The sequence below is a fragment of the Malaclemys terrapin genome, chromosome 13 (genome assembly GCF_027887155.1).
Source record: "Malaclemys terrapin pileata isolate rMalTer1 chromosome 13, rMalTer1.hap1, whole genome shotgun sequence".
Classification (NCBI taxonomy): Eukaryota; Metazoa; Chordata; order Testudines; family Emydidae; genus Malaclemys; species Malaclemys terrapin.
The window spans coordinates 19,025,109-19,044,183 of NC_071517.1; the positions used below are offsets into that span (position 1 = coordinate 19,025,109).

Genomic DNA, 19,075 nt, shown 5'->3' on the forward strand with positions numbered 1-19,075 from the left:
CAGCACCCACCTCCTCATTGAGGTACTACTTGGGAATCTCCTATGACAGAGCACCCATAGGAACATGTTCTCAAAGGAGGAGAGGTTACTTACCTTACAGTAACTTGAGTTCAAGATGTTTTGTCCCTAGGGGTGCCCCACCTCCCACCCTCCTTCCCCTCAGTTGTGGAGGCTCTGCTTTGCGATTAAGAAGGAACTGAAAGGCGGTGGGTCTGTGCCCTTTATAAGCCCTTGTTTGGAGCACAAGGGGCTGCTCAGCACAGGCATGGGCCTGTGGAAACTGCTTTGCATTCTGTGGTCAAGGTGCACCTGGATCCTATAGTGGAGCACCCACAGGGACAAAATCTCTCAAAACTCAAGTTCCTGTAAGATAAATAACCTCTCCTTGGCTTGCTCCACCAGCCCACCCACCCCGCCTGCCTCTATTCCCTAAAATTGGAAAGAAGCCGCAAAACAGAAATGCAGGCACAATCTCTCCCTCAGAGATTGCTGCCATAACACTTACTGCCAAGAAAGTCAGCATCTAGTTTGGCTTTATTCCTAGTGTGCCTTTCAGATCTCCTCCTCCTGACTCAAACCACCATCAACCCTAATACCAGTCTGTGAAATACTAATAAGTAACACGTATCAAGTAGTGGACTGTAATCCTAATTAAAAAGTTAAACGCCAGTAACTATAAGATCAAACTGCTAAAGACAGGTTTCCAAAATAATCTATACCAAGTAATACCATTTGAATACCTTCCCTTTTTACCTTGCTTTAACTATTTGATTTGAACTTACTAATGCTTATTCTTTATACTGAACATATCATGTCAATCTGGTTTAAAGCTAACATTTTTAATCTTATTCCTCCTCCTTCCTGTTTAGTGCACCTCCCAGTTTGAGGGCTGGCATATTCAGGGCTTGATGCTTTTGTGCATCTCCTAAACAAAAAGGGGTAGATTATGAAACAAGCAATTTTATCAGGTTGATGTTACTTTGGCCCAATATATTCAATTTGGTTTCCTTCTCACTAATGACAGCTTGGTATAGACACAATTAATGGAGTTTGAGCTCTAGATTTAACATTTTGATCAAGGCAGAGGTAGCTTTTCTAAAATCTATTAAAAAGAAAAATAAAAAGAACAATGTATAAAAATATATATTTTAACCACATGGGAAACAGATCTTAGAAAAAAGGACAACAATCACAACATATTTTGGGGTAAGGTTTGGTCACAAAGCACTGACATGTCTAGCTGTCCAGTCTTTCTTAACAGAGAGTATCCAATGCTACAAAGATCTTATCTAATATGCCAAAGACTTTTAAAATAGGGAACACTGATAGAGCTAGGCTGAAGCTTCATTTTAGCAGCTGGCACTTGAAGAAGAAGAAGAAGAAAAAACCACATGGTGGACTTGCCCTGCAGTAGCAGATTTTTTTTAAAATAAATATTTAGAACAGCCTGACTCCAGGCTCCCACATCTACTGCTGTTTTATTTGGAGAAGACAATTCCCATCCCTAAAACAGCAGCACAGGAAATTAAAACATTTCAAAGCTATTGCAAGGCAAGTGTTATTATATTTTATTTAAAAAGAATCACCCCTCTATTGCTAATCTAGGAGGCATTAAGCCACACATGAAATGGACCAATTTTATATCTGAAATTCTGGACCACCACTTTCAAACTTTTTTTTATTTCTATTGGTTTCTAATTGTAAGTAACTTTTTCAGTCCTACTGTACTTCGCGTCATCAAAACTGCCAAGATAGTGGTTATCTTTGATTTACTATTTTAAGATGCTTAAAAACCATTTTTTTTTTAAGTGATTAACTCTTTGAATTTAATGACAGGAATTAAATATATGTACCACATTGAAGTTTTCCTTTAAAAAAAAGAGTAACAGAATCTGACATTATAATATAAAGTCACTAATTCAGTCTTCCTAAGTCCAGATACACCGTACCTGCAATGGATATTTACAGCAACCAGAAGTTTAAATGTGCGATTATCACCTTGATAATCGTGGAATGCAATCAACTAGTTTAAACCAATTCATTAGTACATCATTTTTCCTAGGTAATTATGAGGCACTGACAAAGTTCCAAAGCCAGCATTATCGACACCTACAAACTAGAAGGCAAAGTAAAATAGTATTTGCTTTGGATTCTATGCAAGCCACGCATGAACAAATCCATACTGAAGCTTCCAGTTGAACAGTTTATGGGGGTGCAGGAATTTAAAGCAATTTGACATCAGCAGGCACGCCAACTCAGACTTTTGCAGCTGTCACAGCAGAGGAATTCCCACACGTAGGGAAGACACCAAGCCACCAAATCATGAGGGGACTTCTTAGATGCAATGCAGCCAATACAGCTTCCAAGCATTCAGAGGGCTCAGCTTTTTTAATTTCATTATCACTATTAATACTCGTCCTTGGGTTCATCTGCATCACTGGCATCCGTTTCACTGCTCTGCGACAGATCTTGATGGTTCTCCACTTTGTTCAGTTCCAGAAACCCGGTAATGAGCTTGGCAACTGCTTCCACGTCACTATGGAAAGGAATGAACGATGTTTGAATTAATGGAGGTGTGGGGCTGATGAGCCAGAGCAAAAGCACTCAATGCTGAATACATATTTATCTGAAGATCCAGTCAATATGTGGAATAAGACTATGATTAGCAACTCGCATAGGACCTGTCCAGATTCATACGCTGTGTGCGACTTTTTCAAGCTGCTATTATAATCAGAAAAGTGACTAAAGTGGAACTTCATGAGTACCATTCTCCCAATGACTTTCAGACAAGAGGAGGTTTCCATTCACAAGTCAGAATATTTTTCAACAGCCCCTGCTTTACATTCCCTTGCAAGCTAAAGAACCTGTGGAATTCTTTCTGGTTCTTATCACTAGTAATAAAGATTCCTCAGTTAGTTAATAATTGTACTTATGCAGGAGGCAGAAGATTAATCTGCCTCACTCTCTCATAGCTGCACTACTTCAGCAGTGCTAGCAGAAGGAGAAAGAATGAAGTAAGCAAAAAACACAGTTCTAACTTGGACACACAGGGAGCAGCACTTTTAGGGAGTATAAATGCACTTGAAATTGGGTGGTCTATTTAGCTTTCAACACACTTCCTGCCACACAGAAGTATCTGATACAGGTAAAGCTATTGTTACTGAAATATTATGCAAGATTTGAATGTCTCCCATTAAGTCAATTACTCTTAAATAGTTTATCTAAAGCCCTTAAACATTTTGTAACGTTCATTATCACTCTCAACCTATCTCAAGACACCACATGCTTCTGACAATCAAAGCTGTAGGGTGACCTCTACACATTTCCTTCTGGAGAGAGAAAAGAATAACTATTAAAATAATGTCATAGAAACAGCAAGATGGAAGCCGTCTATTCTCTCCTTAAAATTCACCTCTGTTGTGAGGCCTGCAAAACACTCAACAATGGCTGTGACAGCTTCTTGTTACACTTACAAATCTCATTGCCAACTTGTGTTCTCGTCTTTTTGTCGTATCTTGATTATACTAAGACTGTGAGCAATTTGGGACAGGGACTGTCTTTTTATAATGTGTCTGTACAGTGCCCATCACAATGGGTCATCAGTATAGATAACAGCAATAATCAATGGGCCTTTTTTTCCCTTTTGATTGAACTACAAGTAATAAAAACTATTAGAGGCCCAGAATGTCTAATATTGTAAATCTCGTTATACAGTTGCTCTTATTCTCAAATGCCTGTAAGGGTTTGAAAATCATAACTTGAATAATCCTAAAAATAGATTAAATAAGACTACCAACAGAGCTTGGACAATTCTCCCATCAGCCTCCTATAATCCAGCCATTGGCCCCATAGTTAATACCTACTCCTCTTATACACACACTTCTAATCAAAAAGAATAGCTCATACCTTCTACAGCCCATCACTGCGCTCTGGGTCAGAGGATGGGAAAATCCAGTGACAAATCGTAGCACTACCAGGTAACCCTTCCCAAAGTAACGCACTTTCTCCTCTTCCACGTTCACATCTCGAATCTCATTCAGCGAAGCAGCCACTGTTTGCAAAAGCAGGGGAAGATCATCAATTACAGCCATTCCCAACATTGACACTTCTGATTTATATGACTAGGACTCTAAGCTCCCTCTCTCTGCTTTAATAATGAGCCTCTGTACGAGGCTTCAGGACTGCTGCCCTCCTCCCACTCAGCTGGGTGTGCTCTACACTGCAATTCTGGGATCCCAAACTCCACCAACTGTGGTAAGGGCAAACAAACCTGGATCTGGATGCAAAGCAGAATGCACCAACTGGTATAGTTTGCTCTAATGAACTGGTACAGCTGCCCAAAGATTGACAATCATCCATTTATTACTTATGCTTTCCTGCTGTTTTTCCCTCTTTCCTTAAAGACAGTTTGAACTGTTTTCTGTATCAGGTAGTTAACAGCTGTTAAATGTATTGAGACTGAGCAGGTGTTGAAAAATGAACCATTCAGATCAGTCACTTTCAGAGCATCTCCTGGCTTCTGGGTCCCCATGTTAATTAGCATTTGCTCTCTGTTTTTGGTACAAATGCTTACTCTCAAGAAACATTTGCCTATTGTTCAGGACACACAAAAGGGGAAGTTCATGAACATTAACGCTCACTCCTTCCTTCCCCCTCCCCCAAAATCTGTTTGAAATATCATAATATTTAAGGAGGTTCTAAATGCTTTCAAGCCACTAAGCTCCCAACTATTTAAACATATTAGGAAGCAGTTTGATTTAGTCAAGCAAGGAGAGCAGATGTTTAGAATTCAAGAACATCCTGGGTTCTAGTTCCAATTTAGCCAAGGCTCACTGTGACCTCAAGCAAGTCATTTAACCTGGGTTTGACTACTGTCTGCAGCTATGCAATTGAATCAGATGCAGGAACCTCAGTGGAAACCAGATGCAGCATTTAAACTGAGCCTTCCTGGATAAGTTCACGTTTCTAAAAACAGGCATTAGGATTTTGCATAAATACTCTGAGGGCTTTTGTTTTTTTAATTGCTGTTCCCCAAGCCCAGCCATACCATAATCACTTTTTTGCTGCAGTGTGCATTACTTTAGCTCGATCTAGAATTAAACATAGCCTAGCGGGGAAAGCTACCTGTATCAAGGGTTAAGAGACTATCTTGCAGAGTAATAAACCAACGGGGGCAGGGGGGGCGGCTGCATGATGCAACAGGAAAAAGAGTAGCCTGTTAGCTACAGCTATGACAGAAGCTGTGAGCAGGAATTCTCCACTGATAATACTTCTATTCTAGAAATTCACTGATTTATACTATGCTCCTCACCACTGTACCTGAGAGCATAGAGCTGTATAAAAGAAAAGAAAAAAAAAAAAAAACAGTCACCATGTTTGTGAATATATTCATTTCTAATTCTCATCCTCCAGGTCCCTGACGGGCTGAAGCTCCCTTGGGCCTCCTCCTTCTGACAAGCAACCCCAGACGCTTGTGTCACAAAGCTGAACGTGCTGCTTTCATTGCATATCCCACTCAGGGAAGAGACCTCAAACAGCACCTATTTCTCTAGCATGGCAGCAAGAGAACTGATCCTGTCCCAGTTTCTCATTTTTATTTCTGATGTACAGTGTTACCAAAACCAAATTTCCAGATAACACGAAGGTCACCCACAACTTCTGTTGCTTCTGAGGTACTGCTTTTCAACACTCATCATCCTGGTACTCTCCCCAATACCAGCTCCCATGTGTACATAAAGTGAATCAAGTTTCCCCTCCTCTTTGTGCTATTCAAGAGCAGCTTCTAGAGCTCCAGTGAAAGCAACTGCTCAGTGCCGTGAAGTGACCAGAGCCCTTAAAAGCTGGGCTTGATTTCAGGAAATGCAGATTAATTAAATGGATTTTCTGTCTTGCATTTTCTAAGCAGGGATGGACAGTAAACAGTACCCAGAAACAAAGATCCAGTAATGATACACCATCTGTAGCTGTACACACAATAAATATGGTAGCTTAGAACTATAACTCTGCATTTCCACACCATTTTTCACCCAAGCATCTCCAATTGCTTTACATACATGCATGGAGCCTCAAAACACCGCTGTAAGATACATATCCTATCCTTCTGACAAACAGACACAGGGTTAAGGAGATCTAACCAAGCCTGCAAAGTGAATCAGTGCCAAATTAGGATTAGAAACTAGAAGTCTCAACTCCCCTGCTCCAACCACTCGATTTCAGTATCTCTCACCATCAATATTTGCACAGCACACTGCAGATTTCAGTACATTAAAACAGGGTAAAATAGAGCCACAAATGTCAGTATGCCCCAGGAAAGCCCTATAGTAGTGTAAAAAAAAAAAAAAAAAAAAAAAATATCTGTGCACTCTGTCTATACTGTATTAGAGACCTTTAGCAATGTGGTATGCTCATTTGCATTTTAATACCCCGAATGCTTTTGCAGCTTAGCATGATGGTGGCATCTGCTCTCTGGAAACCAAAGAGCTAGGAATGGATAGAAATGGTTGACTGAGTGCAGAGCTCTAAAATATAGTTTATAAAAAGATTTGCACATAATTCCACCTTCTCTGCCCAACTCTCACACTTTACTTCTGGGGGAATTCTACATCACTGCATGAGTGCATAACTAATAAGCCACATTAAGTTTTTTTGCGCAAAAAAAGCTTCCACCAAAATGTTGCTACAGTTTCCCCTTTTGCCCACTACAGGGCGCTGTGGCACAAAAACAGCAGCAACTCCCATCAGAAAATAACTGCAGACCAGAGGGCACTTTGGGGATACAAAAAAGCAGCAGCTCCCAGCCAGAGAGGGAAGAGAAAGAGCCTGCCTTTGTCAGGCCAGCTCAGGAGACAGGGGTTATGGGGAGACAGACAGCATGGGGTGCTGGGGGGAGAGGGCTCAGACAGGGGCTCATAAGAGCTAGTGGGGGAGGACAGACTAGGGCAGGGGCTGAATGGGTGTGGAGGCACAGGGGCGAGGGAGATGCAAGGCCACATGGTGATGGGGGAGGGGGTGCATAGCTACCCAGGGACACAGGGTGGCTGAGTGGGGGCACAGAAACATAGGGACGGGGGGTGGCTGAGTGGGGGCACAGACACATGGAGATGGGGAAGGGGGTACAGAGCTGCATAGGGATGGGTGGGGTGCGTGTCAGAGTGGTGGTGGAAGGACACACGTGGACAGGGTGTGCAAGGACACACGAGGGTGCAGGGGCAGATGTGCCTGACTGAATGCGAGAGGCTAGGGGTCAGCCAGGGTCTGCATGGGGGAAGCTCCCTAACAATCCCTTCCCACATCCCAAAAAAACCTGTTCCATACTTTTCCCACCCATACCCCAAAACCTAAGTTCACACCCAGGCTCCTTCCCAGCATTTACTTCCCTCTCCCTCAGCTCCTGCGTTACCCCTGACTCTCCCCAAGTCTTTGCAGGGCTTCTGAGGGTGTGGGAAATACGGTTCTGTATTGTAGTTTATACAAATTTTTACTCAGAGTTCTGTATTAATATGCCTAGTAAGGAATTGATTTGTCAAAAAACATTTCCTGAATCTTTTATGTTGTCTGTATTGTTACAGACATACTTGCTGACAAGTATTTTGAAATAAATGACCAAAAATAATTAAAAATGGTGTGATTATATTGTGTTATTTTGACAAATAAAATATGCAGAATTTTAAAATATTGTGCACAGAATTTTTAATTTTTTGGTGCAGAATTCCCCCAGGAGTAACATTTGGTACCTACAGAAATACCTACTCTCTTACCTTGTTCATGGCCTGCTCTTGAGAGGGTCAGTATTTTTTTGTAAAGGTTGAATGTTTTAAGGAAGACTTTTCCCTTGTCCTTGTCAAATACAGCTTCCTGTAAAATTGCAACACATCATCAATTGTATCCTTTTCTTTTAAATAGGAAGGTGGCATTTACAACCTCCAAAAAAATGAACAGCCCAACACTCACCTGTAGCAGTTAGTTTCTGTTATCATAGCAATATGAACTTAATAGTTTTACTTATACTCACTCCTGTCCCATTACTGAATTATGAAGTCGAAGTTTTGTTCTTGGCTTCCCCTCAAATCCACACTTGTCTGAATCACACTCTTTCCAGGACAGAATTTAAGTGGTTTTATTTTCCTTTAACTATAAGCTATCCCTGGCTTTAAGACAAGATGTCACACCTTGCAGAAACTGAAACTTGCTCTTTAAGTGTGCGTGTGGTTGTCCCACAACCCCCAGGCTAGAGTGAACATAAAAATCTATCTACACCTTTCATTAATAACAGTGACAGCTACCAACTGGGCAAAGTTTTTGACTTACACGATATGGTGACGTTTACATTAAAAAGAAAACATCCCCAGGATTAGATGGCTCCAGGGACTGGTAACACAACAGGGCATCTTTCACATCTAGGTCATTTATTCAAGTACAGCATGGGTTAGTATAATGACAGTCTTCCAAGTGCTTGTGAAATGAGTTGGTAACCTCAGTCCAATTTCTGATGGACAGTTGTCAACATCATTTTAAAACATCACAAATAGCACTCTCCTGAGAGTGGGGAAATGTTGAGTGGGACTGGAGGTAGATCTGTCCTATAGTTGGTAGGCTCCTCCACCTCACTAGCAGGGACAGCACGTGCGGGAAGCTTTCACTAGTAACTTCATGTGCTACTCCTGTTCTCTTAGTTGAAAAAAATCACATGTTGCAAATATTTCAGCTTATAATTGCAAAAATATTCTACACAAAACAATATTACGACAGATATGTTTGGCCAAGTCTTATCTTTAAACACCAATTCATCTTTAACAATTTTTCCTGTACTATCAGTATAAAAATTACCCTCCCAGTTCACATTTACTATAAGTTACCAATATAGCTACATTTCTCAACAGTGTCTGACAGTGTAACTTGTTTACTTGGATTACACAATATTAATGATCATCTGGCTGCTGAAATCTACAGCCAACAAATACTTTAAGCCAGCACAACCCACTTCCTGTCTGAGTTCACAGCATGTCTTACCTCCCACTCCTCCAGATTCTGTGCAGCCACAAAGAGACACCCAGCTATATAGAAGAGTTTCCATCCCAAGCTGTCTGATCAATACAAGATACATAGTATTAAATACATTGTTTGAATAGCAAGCAAAAGATAGTAAAACAGCTCACACACCCCCTCTGGGAGCAAAATAAGAAAGAAATGTGCATTTCATGACAGATGTTTTCTTCTTCAACAGCAAGATATAGTATTTTAACAGTGTTTTTCCAGGATCAAAAAAAGCAGAAGTTATTCGATTGTAGAAAGTTTTTTGTTGTTTTTAAAACACTGGAATCAGTGCTATACAGAATTAGCAACATATTTGTTGCTGGCAGGATTGTACATAGTTCTGTTGTGGATATGATTTTTTTTTTCCTGAGAACTTGAGATATTGACATACTTTAACCAGGGGCTCCTATAAACATGTTCCTCCTTAGCCTGTGATAACCCAGAGGCCAAGGGTGAGAGACTGGGGATATTAATTTATTGAAACAAACATGTTTTCTTCAAACCAACAAAGGAAGCAGTCAGCACATCTTGCCAAACACATATATAAAATGTCACATGCTGAAAGTGTTTACACAGTTCAATCTGTCTTAAGTGACTGTTCCAGGGACTAACAATCAATTGCTTAACAAAGAGCAGAACTGGGCTCAGTATGTTTGGGGAGACTCCAGGGCAGTCTCTTAAGAAAGGATATTGTCTTTTACAGGTGGTGCCTCATATAGGGTTCACTGTATTTTGTCCTGGAAAAATATACTGATTATAGTGGTAGTATAATGCACTGTTCCAACTGTGTCATTTGAAACAAAGAGGGATGCTCATAGGATGCTCTGCAGCTTTTTATTTATTTATGATGGGGGGGGGGGGCATTTGATGCAATCTGATCCATTCCCAAAAGAACAGATAAAAATACTTATAAAAAATTTGCTCTTTAGGAGCCCTGAGGATTAGTTCTCTCTGGCAGGAGTGACTTAGTAGCATCCAGAGAGGAGTACTTCTATCAGAGGCCTGGGACACTTGAGTTTGCTGGCAGAATTTTAACAATACCTACCCTCCCAGTGGAGTTAAAGAATCTATTAGCTAAGCTTTGTAAAATGCATTGAAACATAAAGCATTACAGAGTGCTAAGTATCACTGTTATAAATACTCTGGGGATGTGGGGAAGCAAGGCTGGAAAGGAGCTGCGGAAATAACTAAAGAGGGAGAAAAATAGAAGAGCATGGGGTAAAGTCTGGTGAAGGCAATGGGATGCTGCTAAGTTTTAAGATTTGTACCAGCTCCTAGAGTTTACGGTAGGCACTTTATTAGATAAAAAAAAGTACAAGATATTAAGGAGGATCAGGTGGAAGCCAGGGGAGAAAATCAGATGAAAGAAAATTCCAACAGGAAAGAATAAAACCCTCCATAAAGTAACTGAACATTACCTTCACTATAGTAAGCAGCAGCCAGACCTATAGAAGATATTCCTGGAAAGAGAGGGGACAGGTATGATTTAAACATGCAACTGAAGAGATCTAAAAATTCCTTTATTTTACACACACCCAAGTTACGTCCATTAATTCTCACTGAAAGAGCTAGCTTTGATTGCAGCTTTGCTGTTCCTTTTGATTGTTAACATCACTCAATGTAGAGAGCAAATAAAGCATTTCTTATTAAATAAAATATAATTCTCTTTCATATAATTATACCCAATTTTAAAAATGGGGAAACTGAGGCACAGATAGGAAAAAGTGGCTTGCCTAAGGTCAGGCAACAAGACAGTGACTGAATCAGGAACAAAACCAGGTGCTCCAACTCCCAGCAAGTCTAACCATTAAACCTTGTTTTCCACCCAAGGACAGCACTACTTTGAGTACTGAGGACATGCATATTAAAAAGGCTATTCTTAGCCGCAAGATAGACTACCATGCTCTGTGGGACCAACAGAAACCTGTGCATGCACTATTGGGGTACACCTGTGTCAAAGGTTGCCAAGTGCTGTCACATATCCAAGAAAATTGTTGGACGATTCCTCATGCACTGGAATGGCTTACTTCAATTATAATGTGGACCCAGGCTGTCAGTTTAACAAAATGTGTTTACAGTATTAAAAGGCAGTATGGTCTATTTGACTGGGAAATAGAATTGGGAACCAGGATCTCCTGAGTTCTACCACCAACTCTTAGTGTAGTCTTGGGCAAACAACTTACCCACTCTTTGATTCTGTTTCCCCATATGTAAAAGAGGGATAGAAACACCATACCTAACTTGCAGGAGGTGCTGTGAGGCTTCATACTTTACGTCTACACAGTAGACAAGAAACGTTATCTAAATGCCAGAGGTGAAATCCTGGGCCCATTTAAGTAAATGGGAATTTTGCTGCTGAATTCAGCGTGCCCAGGATTTCTCCCCAAGGGTTTATGGATAGTCAGCTGTGTCTTCATGCTATCCATAAGGGTCAGTGGAGACTAAAGTTGAAGTGATTTCACCTTCCCAAAATAATACTTCCCAGAAATCTTACAAGTCATTTTAATGAGGTTTCTCTCAGGAAACATTTGTAACCCACTTCCCTTAAAACATGCATTTAAATGGATTTAGTCCTATACACACTATTTGTGGCTGGCATAAAAATACAAGCCTAGGAAAAGCAGGTCCAAGTTACTCATTCATCTCTTCACTTATGGAGAAGAATCATCAGTGTCTTACCAACAAAGAGAGACCAAGATCTGATGCCAGGTGATCTCTTCAAATGCAGAATGGAACTTGTGCGGTTTTCAAGCAACATGTACATCTTCAGGAGAAATTCCCTACAGCCTAGTAACACTCATGAAACCTAGCTGGACAATGAAAAGGAGTAAGAACTTACAAGTTATTGCTGTACCCTTTGTCCTTCCTTTCTATGCCCCAATATTTGTTAACCTTCAGTCATGTCAATCTAGACCAGGAATCGGCAACCTTTGGGACGCGGCACGCCAGGGTAAGCCCCCTGGCGGGCCGGGCCAGTTTGTTTACCTGGCCAAATTTGCAGATGTGGAAATCGCAGCTCCCACTGGCCGCAGTTCACCGTTCCAGGCCAATGGGGGCTGCGGGAAGCGGCGTGGGCCGAGGGATGTGCTGGCCACTGCTTCCCACAGCACCCATTGGCCTGGAGCAGCGAACTGCGGCCAGTGGGAGCCACGATCAGTCGAACCTGCAGATGCGGCAGTAAACAAACTGGCCCAGCCTGCCAGGGGCTTACCCTGGCGTGCCACGTGCCAAAGGTTACCGATCCCTGATCTAGATTATAATCTATCCAGGGCAGGGATATGGTGTTCTACTTACATGTAAAATACCATGTACACTTATGACACTGTACAATAATCACCATGGAGACTTGCAAAACAAGACTAACAAAGGTTTGAACCCTGTAAGAAATGTCTCATTCTTTCATTAAGGTTCCCTTCATTCCTAGCATAAGCAATATCCTTAGAAGAGTTTCCAAAACTGGCTGTCAAAATAAAATTAGCATTGCATCAACTAGCAATTGTGAACTAAGGAGAAAAGAAAAGCAATAGAAAAAGAGTGGTAAGTTCTTGTACAAAGCATTTCTTCAGCTAACCGGAAAGGGCAACAATAATGGTTCAGCCCAGCAGCCAAAGCAGGACTAGGCAGCACACTACAACACAGAATACAGGATTTCACGACTCAGTCCCTCACTCTAGGGTTGGGAGCGCTGCAGGATCAGCCCAAATGGGAAGAAACGCTTCACAAGGCACTGAGCTATACCTACAGCAAACTCAGGAATGTAACTGAGTGGTACTGTAGATAGCCATATGCAGCCCTCCTCAACCAGAAACTAGGCCCAACACACATTGAAAAAGATGGTGGGCATTAGGAGAGAAGAGAGGCATTAATTATAAACATTAAGACTGGACAAATCATTTTCATCAAATAACCACGGCAAGAAATTATTTTAATCTTTGAGCAATTGCAGCTTCCAACAAACACTCTGTTCTACCTATGGTGACTTCAGCACAAGCATAGTAAAGGATTTAGATTAGGGGTCCAGCAGGAGGTGTGTGAGGGCAGGACTGATTTGGTCAGGATGGATTACCACTGAGGAGGAGACAACAATGGGGATAGCTTTCCAGAAGGTTTAAAATGTCTCTTCTAGTGGAGAACTAGTTAGGGGGGAGAGGGACTGGGGGAAAAGGACAATAGGTTTTCAAACTGTTCTTCATTATGGTGATGAATACGCAGCCACAACCCATGGAAGGGGAGATGGGATCACATTATTTTTGTGAAATACCATGTATGCCACAACATTTTTAGTAGGCCCAGCAGAACAGGCTGTGGATGGTATACCAGCATTAACTGTGAATTTCCTCTATTTGGTTGGTTTGTGTCACAATCTTGGTATTACTTAAATGTAAAAGAGAGAGGAAAAGTGTTGTGCAGCCTTCCCCAAGAGTGTCATCTAGAAGACAGATGATCCTACCTACTGCACACATTACCTTTACTCACATTACCAGAGAGTAGTTATCAGTGGTTCACAGTCATACTGGAAGGGCATAATGAGTGGGGTCCCGCTGGGATCGGTTCTGGGTCTGGTTCTGTTCAATATCTTCATCACTTAGATAATGGCATAGAGTGTACGATACTAAACAGGAAGGGGTTGCAAATGCTTTGATGGACAGGATTAAAATTCAAAATGATCTGGACAAACTGGAGAAATGGTCTGAAGTAAATAGGATGAAATTCAATAAGGACAAATGCAAAGTACTCCACTTAAGAAGGAATAATCAGTTGCACACATACAAAATAGGAAATGACTGCCTAGGAAGGAGTACTGCAGAAAGGGATCTGGGGGTCATAGTGGATCACAAGCTAAATATGAGTCAACAGTGTAACACTGTTGCAAAAAAAGCAAACGTCATTCTGGGATGTATTAGCAGGAGTATTGTAAGCAAGACATGAGAAGTAATTCTTCCACTCTGTTCTGCGCTGATTAGGCCTCAACTGGAGTATTGTGTCCAGTTCTGGGTGCAACATTTCAGGAAAGATGTGGACAAATTGGAGAAAGTCCAGAGAAGAGCAACAAAAATTATTAAAGATCTAGAAAACATGACCTATGAGGGAAGATTGAAAAAATTGGGTTTGTTTAGTCTGGAGAAGAGAAGACAGAGGGGATATGATAACAGTTTTCAAGTACATAAAAGGTCAGTACAAGGAGGAGGGAGAAAAATTGTTCTTCTTAACCTCTGAGGATAGGACAACAAGCAATGGCCTTAAATTGCAGCAAGGGAGGTTTAGGTTGGACATTAGGAAAAACTTCCTGTCAGAGTGGTTAAGCACTGGAATGAATTGGCCAGGGAGGCTGTGGAATCTCCATCATTGGGGATTGTTAAGAGCAGGTTGGGCAAACACCTGTCAGGGATGGTCTAGATAATTTAGTCCTGCCTTGAGTGTAGAGGACTGGACTAGATGACCTCTCTAGGTCCCTTCCAGTTCTATGAAGATTTGGTGAAACAAACTACACCCTTAAGGCAATTGCAAGCAAATCAAGTAGTATATAAACCAGACACTTTTCTTACTTTAAGTGGCCTTAAAGGCCTTACTGCATTCTCACCCTTTCTCAGATGAAAGAACTCTAGCTGTTACTGCAAAGCTGACACGGCATGACATAATGCAGTACCATGTGGAGGCAGTACATCTAATGGTTAGAGCTGGAGGCGGTCAGGATTCCTGGGTTGTATTTCTGGCTCCGCCACTCAGTCACTGGGAGAGTTTGGGCAAGCCGCTTAACCTTTCCATTTATGCAACTCTAAAATAATACTGAGCTTCCCCATAAGTGTGTTGTGAGTTGTTTTATTTGTAAAGTGCTTTGGGATCATTGGCTTGAAAGCATTGTATGGTTCTTTTATCCTGGGAGATCCTGAGCACTTACAATTCTTATTGAGTTCAATAAGAATTGTGCCTGCTCAGCACCTCTCAGGATCGGACCTTATAGGTATCATTATTACATTACTGAACTAACAATTCCTATGTCTGCAGCATCAGTTAGCGGAAATTTGGCTTTCAGTGAATGTTATCTGCCTACATTACAGGATTCTACATCCCTTACAACTCACTCAACAGTGCTTTAAATCGACATTACGAAGCAAACAGAGCCAGACAGCCTCATGCACATCTAGGTTCTGAGAAGACAGAAATGGCCCAATCTTGCTTCCTTACTCATCCTGTTGTTCTGGGATACTGCATGAAGCATACTTTTACTGTGGGTCACTTTAGACATAAAGTTTAGTTTACAGAAATACATTCATGATTTTTTTTTTTTTAATTTAAATGAAAACATTCCATGGACGTGATTCAAATACTTCCTAGCGGCAGGTGCATAGGAACCTGACAGCGAAACAGCCAAAGCTGAGTCAGGATCCTGCATTAATTTCTGCCAATACAGAATCATTCAGCCCTTTTTACCTCTCTGCTCTGAATCGGTCTCCCTCCAATCATATCTTAGCCCAGTCTTTCTAACATCTCCTGGCACATGTCCAGCGGTCAACTGAAACTCAACGTGACCCAACGCAAGCTCTTCATCTTTCCCTGCAGATGCTAGGTGGAAAATATTTTATAGTCTAGAACTGCAGAGGAGTCACAGTTTTGTGTTTGTTCTATAATTCACTAGAAAACAGCGGGGGTGCCACATGATTCTAGTGGAGAACTAGTTAGGGGGGAGAGGGACTGGGGGAAAAGGACAATAGGTTTTCAAACTGTTCTTCATTATGGTGATGAATACGCAGCCACAACCCATGGAAGGGGAGATGGGATCACATTATTTTTGTGAAATACCATGTATGCCACAACATTTTTAGTAGGCCCAGCAGAACAGGCTGTGGATGGTATACCAGCATTAACTGTGAATTTCCTCTATTTGGTTGGTTTGTGTCACAATCTTGGTATTACTTAAATGTAAAAGAGAGAGGAAAAGTGTTGTGCAGCCTTCCCCAAGAGTGTCATCTAGAAGACAGATGATCCTACCTACTGCACACATTACCTTTACTCACATTACCAGAGAGTAGTTATCAGTGGTTCACAGTCATACTGGAAGGGCATAATGAGTGGGGTCCCGCTGGGATCGGTTCTGGGTCTGGTTCTGTTCAATATCTTCATCACTTAGATAATGGCATAGAGTGTACGATACTAAACAGGAAGGGGTTGCAAATGCTTTGATGGACAGGATTAAAATTCAAAATGATCTGGACAAACTGGAGAAATGGTCTGAAGTAAATAGGATGAAATTCAATAAGGACAAATGCAAAGTACTCCACTTAAGAAGGAATAATCAGTTGCACACATACAAAATAGGAAATGACTGCCTAGGAAGGAGTACTGCAGAAAGGGATCTGGGGGTCATAGTGGATCACAAGCTAAATATGAGTCAACAGTGTAACACTGTTGCAAAAAAAGCAAACGTCATTCTGGGATGTATTAGCAGGAGTATTGTAAGCAAGACATGAGAAGTAATTCTTCCACTCTGTTCTGCGCTGATTAGGCCTCAACTGGAGTATTGTGTCCAGTTCTGGGTGCAACATTTCAGGAAAGATGTGGACAAATTGGAGAAAGTCCAGAGAAGAGCAACAAAAATTATTAAAGATCTAGAAAACATGACCTATGAGGGAAGATTGAAAAAATTGGGTTTGTTTAGTCTGGAGAAGAGAAGACAGAGGGGATATGATAACAGTTTTCAAGTACATAAAAGGTCAGTACAAGGAGGAGGGAGAAAAATTGTTCTTCTTAACCTCTGAGGATAGGACAACAAGCAATGGCCTTAAATTGCAGCAAGGGAGGTTTAGGTTGGACATTAGGAAAAACTTCCTGTCAGAGTGGTTAAGCACTGGAATGAATTGGCCAGGGAGGCTGTGGAATCTCCATCATTGGGGATTGTTAAGAGCAGGTTGGGCAAACACCTGTCAGGGATGGTCTAGATAATTTAGTCCTGCCTTGAGTGTAGAGGACTGGACTAGATGACCTCTCTAGGTCCCTTCCAGTTCTATGAAGATTTGGTGAAACAAACTACACCCTTAAGGCAATTGCAAGCAAATCAAGTAGTATATAAACCAGACACTTTTCTTACTTTAAGTGGCCTTAAAGGCCTTACTGCATTCTCACCCTTTCTCAGATGAAAGAACTCTAGCTGTTACTGCAAAGCTGACACGGCATGACATAATGCAGTACCATGTGGAGGCAGTACATCTAATGGTTAGAGCTGGAGGCGGTCAGGATTCCTGGGTTGTATTTCTGGCTCCGCCACTCAGTCACTGGGAGAGTTTGGGCAAGCCGCTTAACCTTTCCATTTATGCAACTCTAAAATAATACTGAGCTTCCCCATAAGTGTGTTGTGAGTTGTTTTATTTGTAAAGTGCTTTGGGATCATTGGCTTGAAAGCATTGTATGGTTCTTTTATCCTGGGAGATCCTGAGCACTTACAATTCTTATTGAGTTCAATAAGAATTGTGCCTGCTCAGCACCTCTCAGGATCGGACCTTATAGGTATCATTATTACATTACTGAACTAACAATTCCTATGTCTGCAGCATCAGTTAGCGGAAATTTGGCTTTCAGTGAATGTTATCTGCCTACATTACAGGATTCTACATCCCTTACAACTCACTCAACAGTGCTTTAAATCGACATTACGAAGCAAACAGAGCCAGACAGCCTCATGCACATCTAGGTTCTGAGAAGACAGAAATGGCCCAATCTTGCTTCCTTACTCATCCTGTTGTTCTGGGATACTGCATGAAGCATACTTTTACTGTGGGTCACTTTAGACATAAAGTTTAGTTTACAGAAATACATTCATGATTTTTTTTTTTTTTAATTTAAATGAAAACATTCCATGGACGTGATTCAAATACTTCCTAGCGGCAGGTGCATAGGAACCTGACAGCGAAACAGCCAAAGCTGAGTCAGGATCCTGCATTAATTTCTGCCAATACAGAATCATTCAGCCCTTTTTACCTCTCTGCTCTGAATCGGTCTCCCTCCAATCATATCTTAGCCCAGTCTTTCTAACATCTCCTGGCACATGTCCAGCGGTCAACTGAAACTCAACGTGACCCAACGCAAGCTCTTCATCTTTCCCTGCAGATGCTAGGTGGAAAATATTTTATAGTCTAGAACTGCAGAGGAGTCACAGTTTTGTGTTTGTTCTATAATTCACTAGAAAACAGCGGGGGTGCCACATGATTCCTTCCCCATCCTATTATTCCTGGCATACTGCAGCTCTGTTGTTTTATCAACATTCCGTTGGTAATTAATTCCTGCTCCTCGCCCCAGCCTCAATTGCCTCAAGAAGAAAGGGAAAGATGCGCTTGGACTGAGCTCCCCTCTGATGCATTAATCAGACAATGGAGTTTCCCCACCACCTCACCCCCCATCCCCACCGCATGCAGCCTGCTCCTCCGGCCCCCTAAAATGCCAGCCCCCCACTCTGTCCAATCCCCGCAAATCCCAGCCCCGCACCCCCTACACCCGCCTCACTCCCATCCCCCCGCACGCTGGGAGGGGAAGCAGCACCGTCACTGACCGGTTCCTTCCCGCAGCAGCGCGGCCCCACACGGACGCGCATCAAACGGGACTCGCCGCGGACTTCACTTCCCGAATCCGGACGGGAGGCGCCACACCATAGAGTCGTTGGACCCGAGCGCCCTCCCCGATCACAGCAGAGATTGAACACCGCGCGCTAGAGTGTCGATACGCAAATAGCGCCGGAACTTCGGCGGCCATTTTTACTTCGGGCAAAAGTAATTCCCCCCCCGCGAAAATACCCGCTAACTTCTGTGTATGGGCTTGGTGCCTAAATCCAAGATGGCGACCAACTTTAAATCCTTTCCGCCCATATCCAAAATGGCGTGTTAAATTAAGGTTTTACAGCTGCCCAAATCCAAGATGGCGTCTTACGTTAACTCTTTCCCGCCCAAATTCAAGATGGACTGTTAAGTGAAGGTTTTACAGCTATTACCCAACTCCAAGATGGTGGCTGAGGCACTCTTGCAGTGAAGGCCTTAGGTAAACACTGTAGAGCCAG

General features: G+C 42.0%; 1 protein-coding gene across 2 annotated transcripts; it reads right to left on the reverse strand.

Moving 5' to 3' along the window:
- Positions 1-1,127: 1,127 nt before the first annotated feature.
- Positions 1,128-18,745, reverse strand: LOC128848182 (cytochrome b-245 chaperone 1). Of its 2 annotated transcripts, none has more exons than XM_054047996.1 (7): positions 18,575-18,745; positions 11,713-11,839; positions 10,452-10,493; positions 9,010-9,083; positions 7,758-7,854; positions 3,907-4,051; positions 1,128-2,536 (listed from the first exon to the last, which is right to left on the reverse strand). In XM_054047996.1, exons 2-7 carry the CDS (start codon positions 11,795-11,797, stop codon positions 2,407-2,409), a joined length of 573 nt encoding a protein of 190 aa, XP_053903971.1. In that variant the 5' UTR covers positions 11,798-11,839; positions 18,575-18,745; the 3' UTR covers positions 1,128-2,406. The 2 variants fall into 2 exon arrangements, with proteins under 2 accessions (XP_053903971.1, XP_053903970.1); XM_054047995.1 differs by having other exon boundaries at positions 11,713-11,843.
- Positions 18,746-19,075: the final 330 nt, after the last annotated feature.

Excerpts from the sequence above, each read along its gene's own strand:
- LOC128848182 (XM_054047996.1), bottom strand. The coding sequence starts at position 11,797 with ATGTACATGTTGCTTGAAAACCGCACAAGTTCCATTCTGCATTTGAAG. Across the intron at positions 9,084-10,451 it reads TGCTGCTTACTATAGTGAAG|ACAGCTTGGGATGGAAACTC; the intron begins GTAATGTTCAGT and ends TGTATTGATCAG. Across the intron at positions 4,052-7,757 it reads AAGAGCAGGCCATGAACAAG|TGGCTGCTTCGCTGAATGAG; the intron begins GTAAGAGAGTAG and ends TTTTGCAAACAG.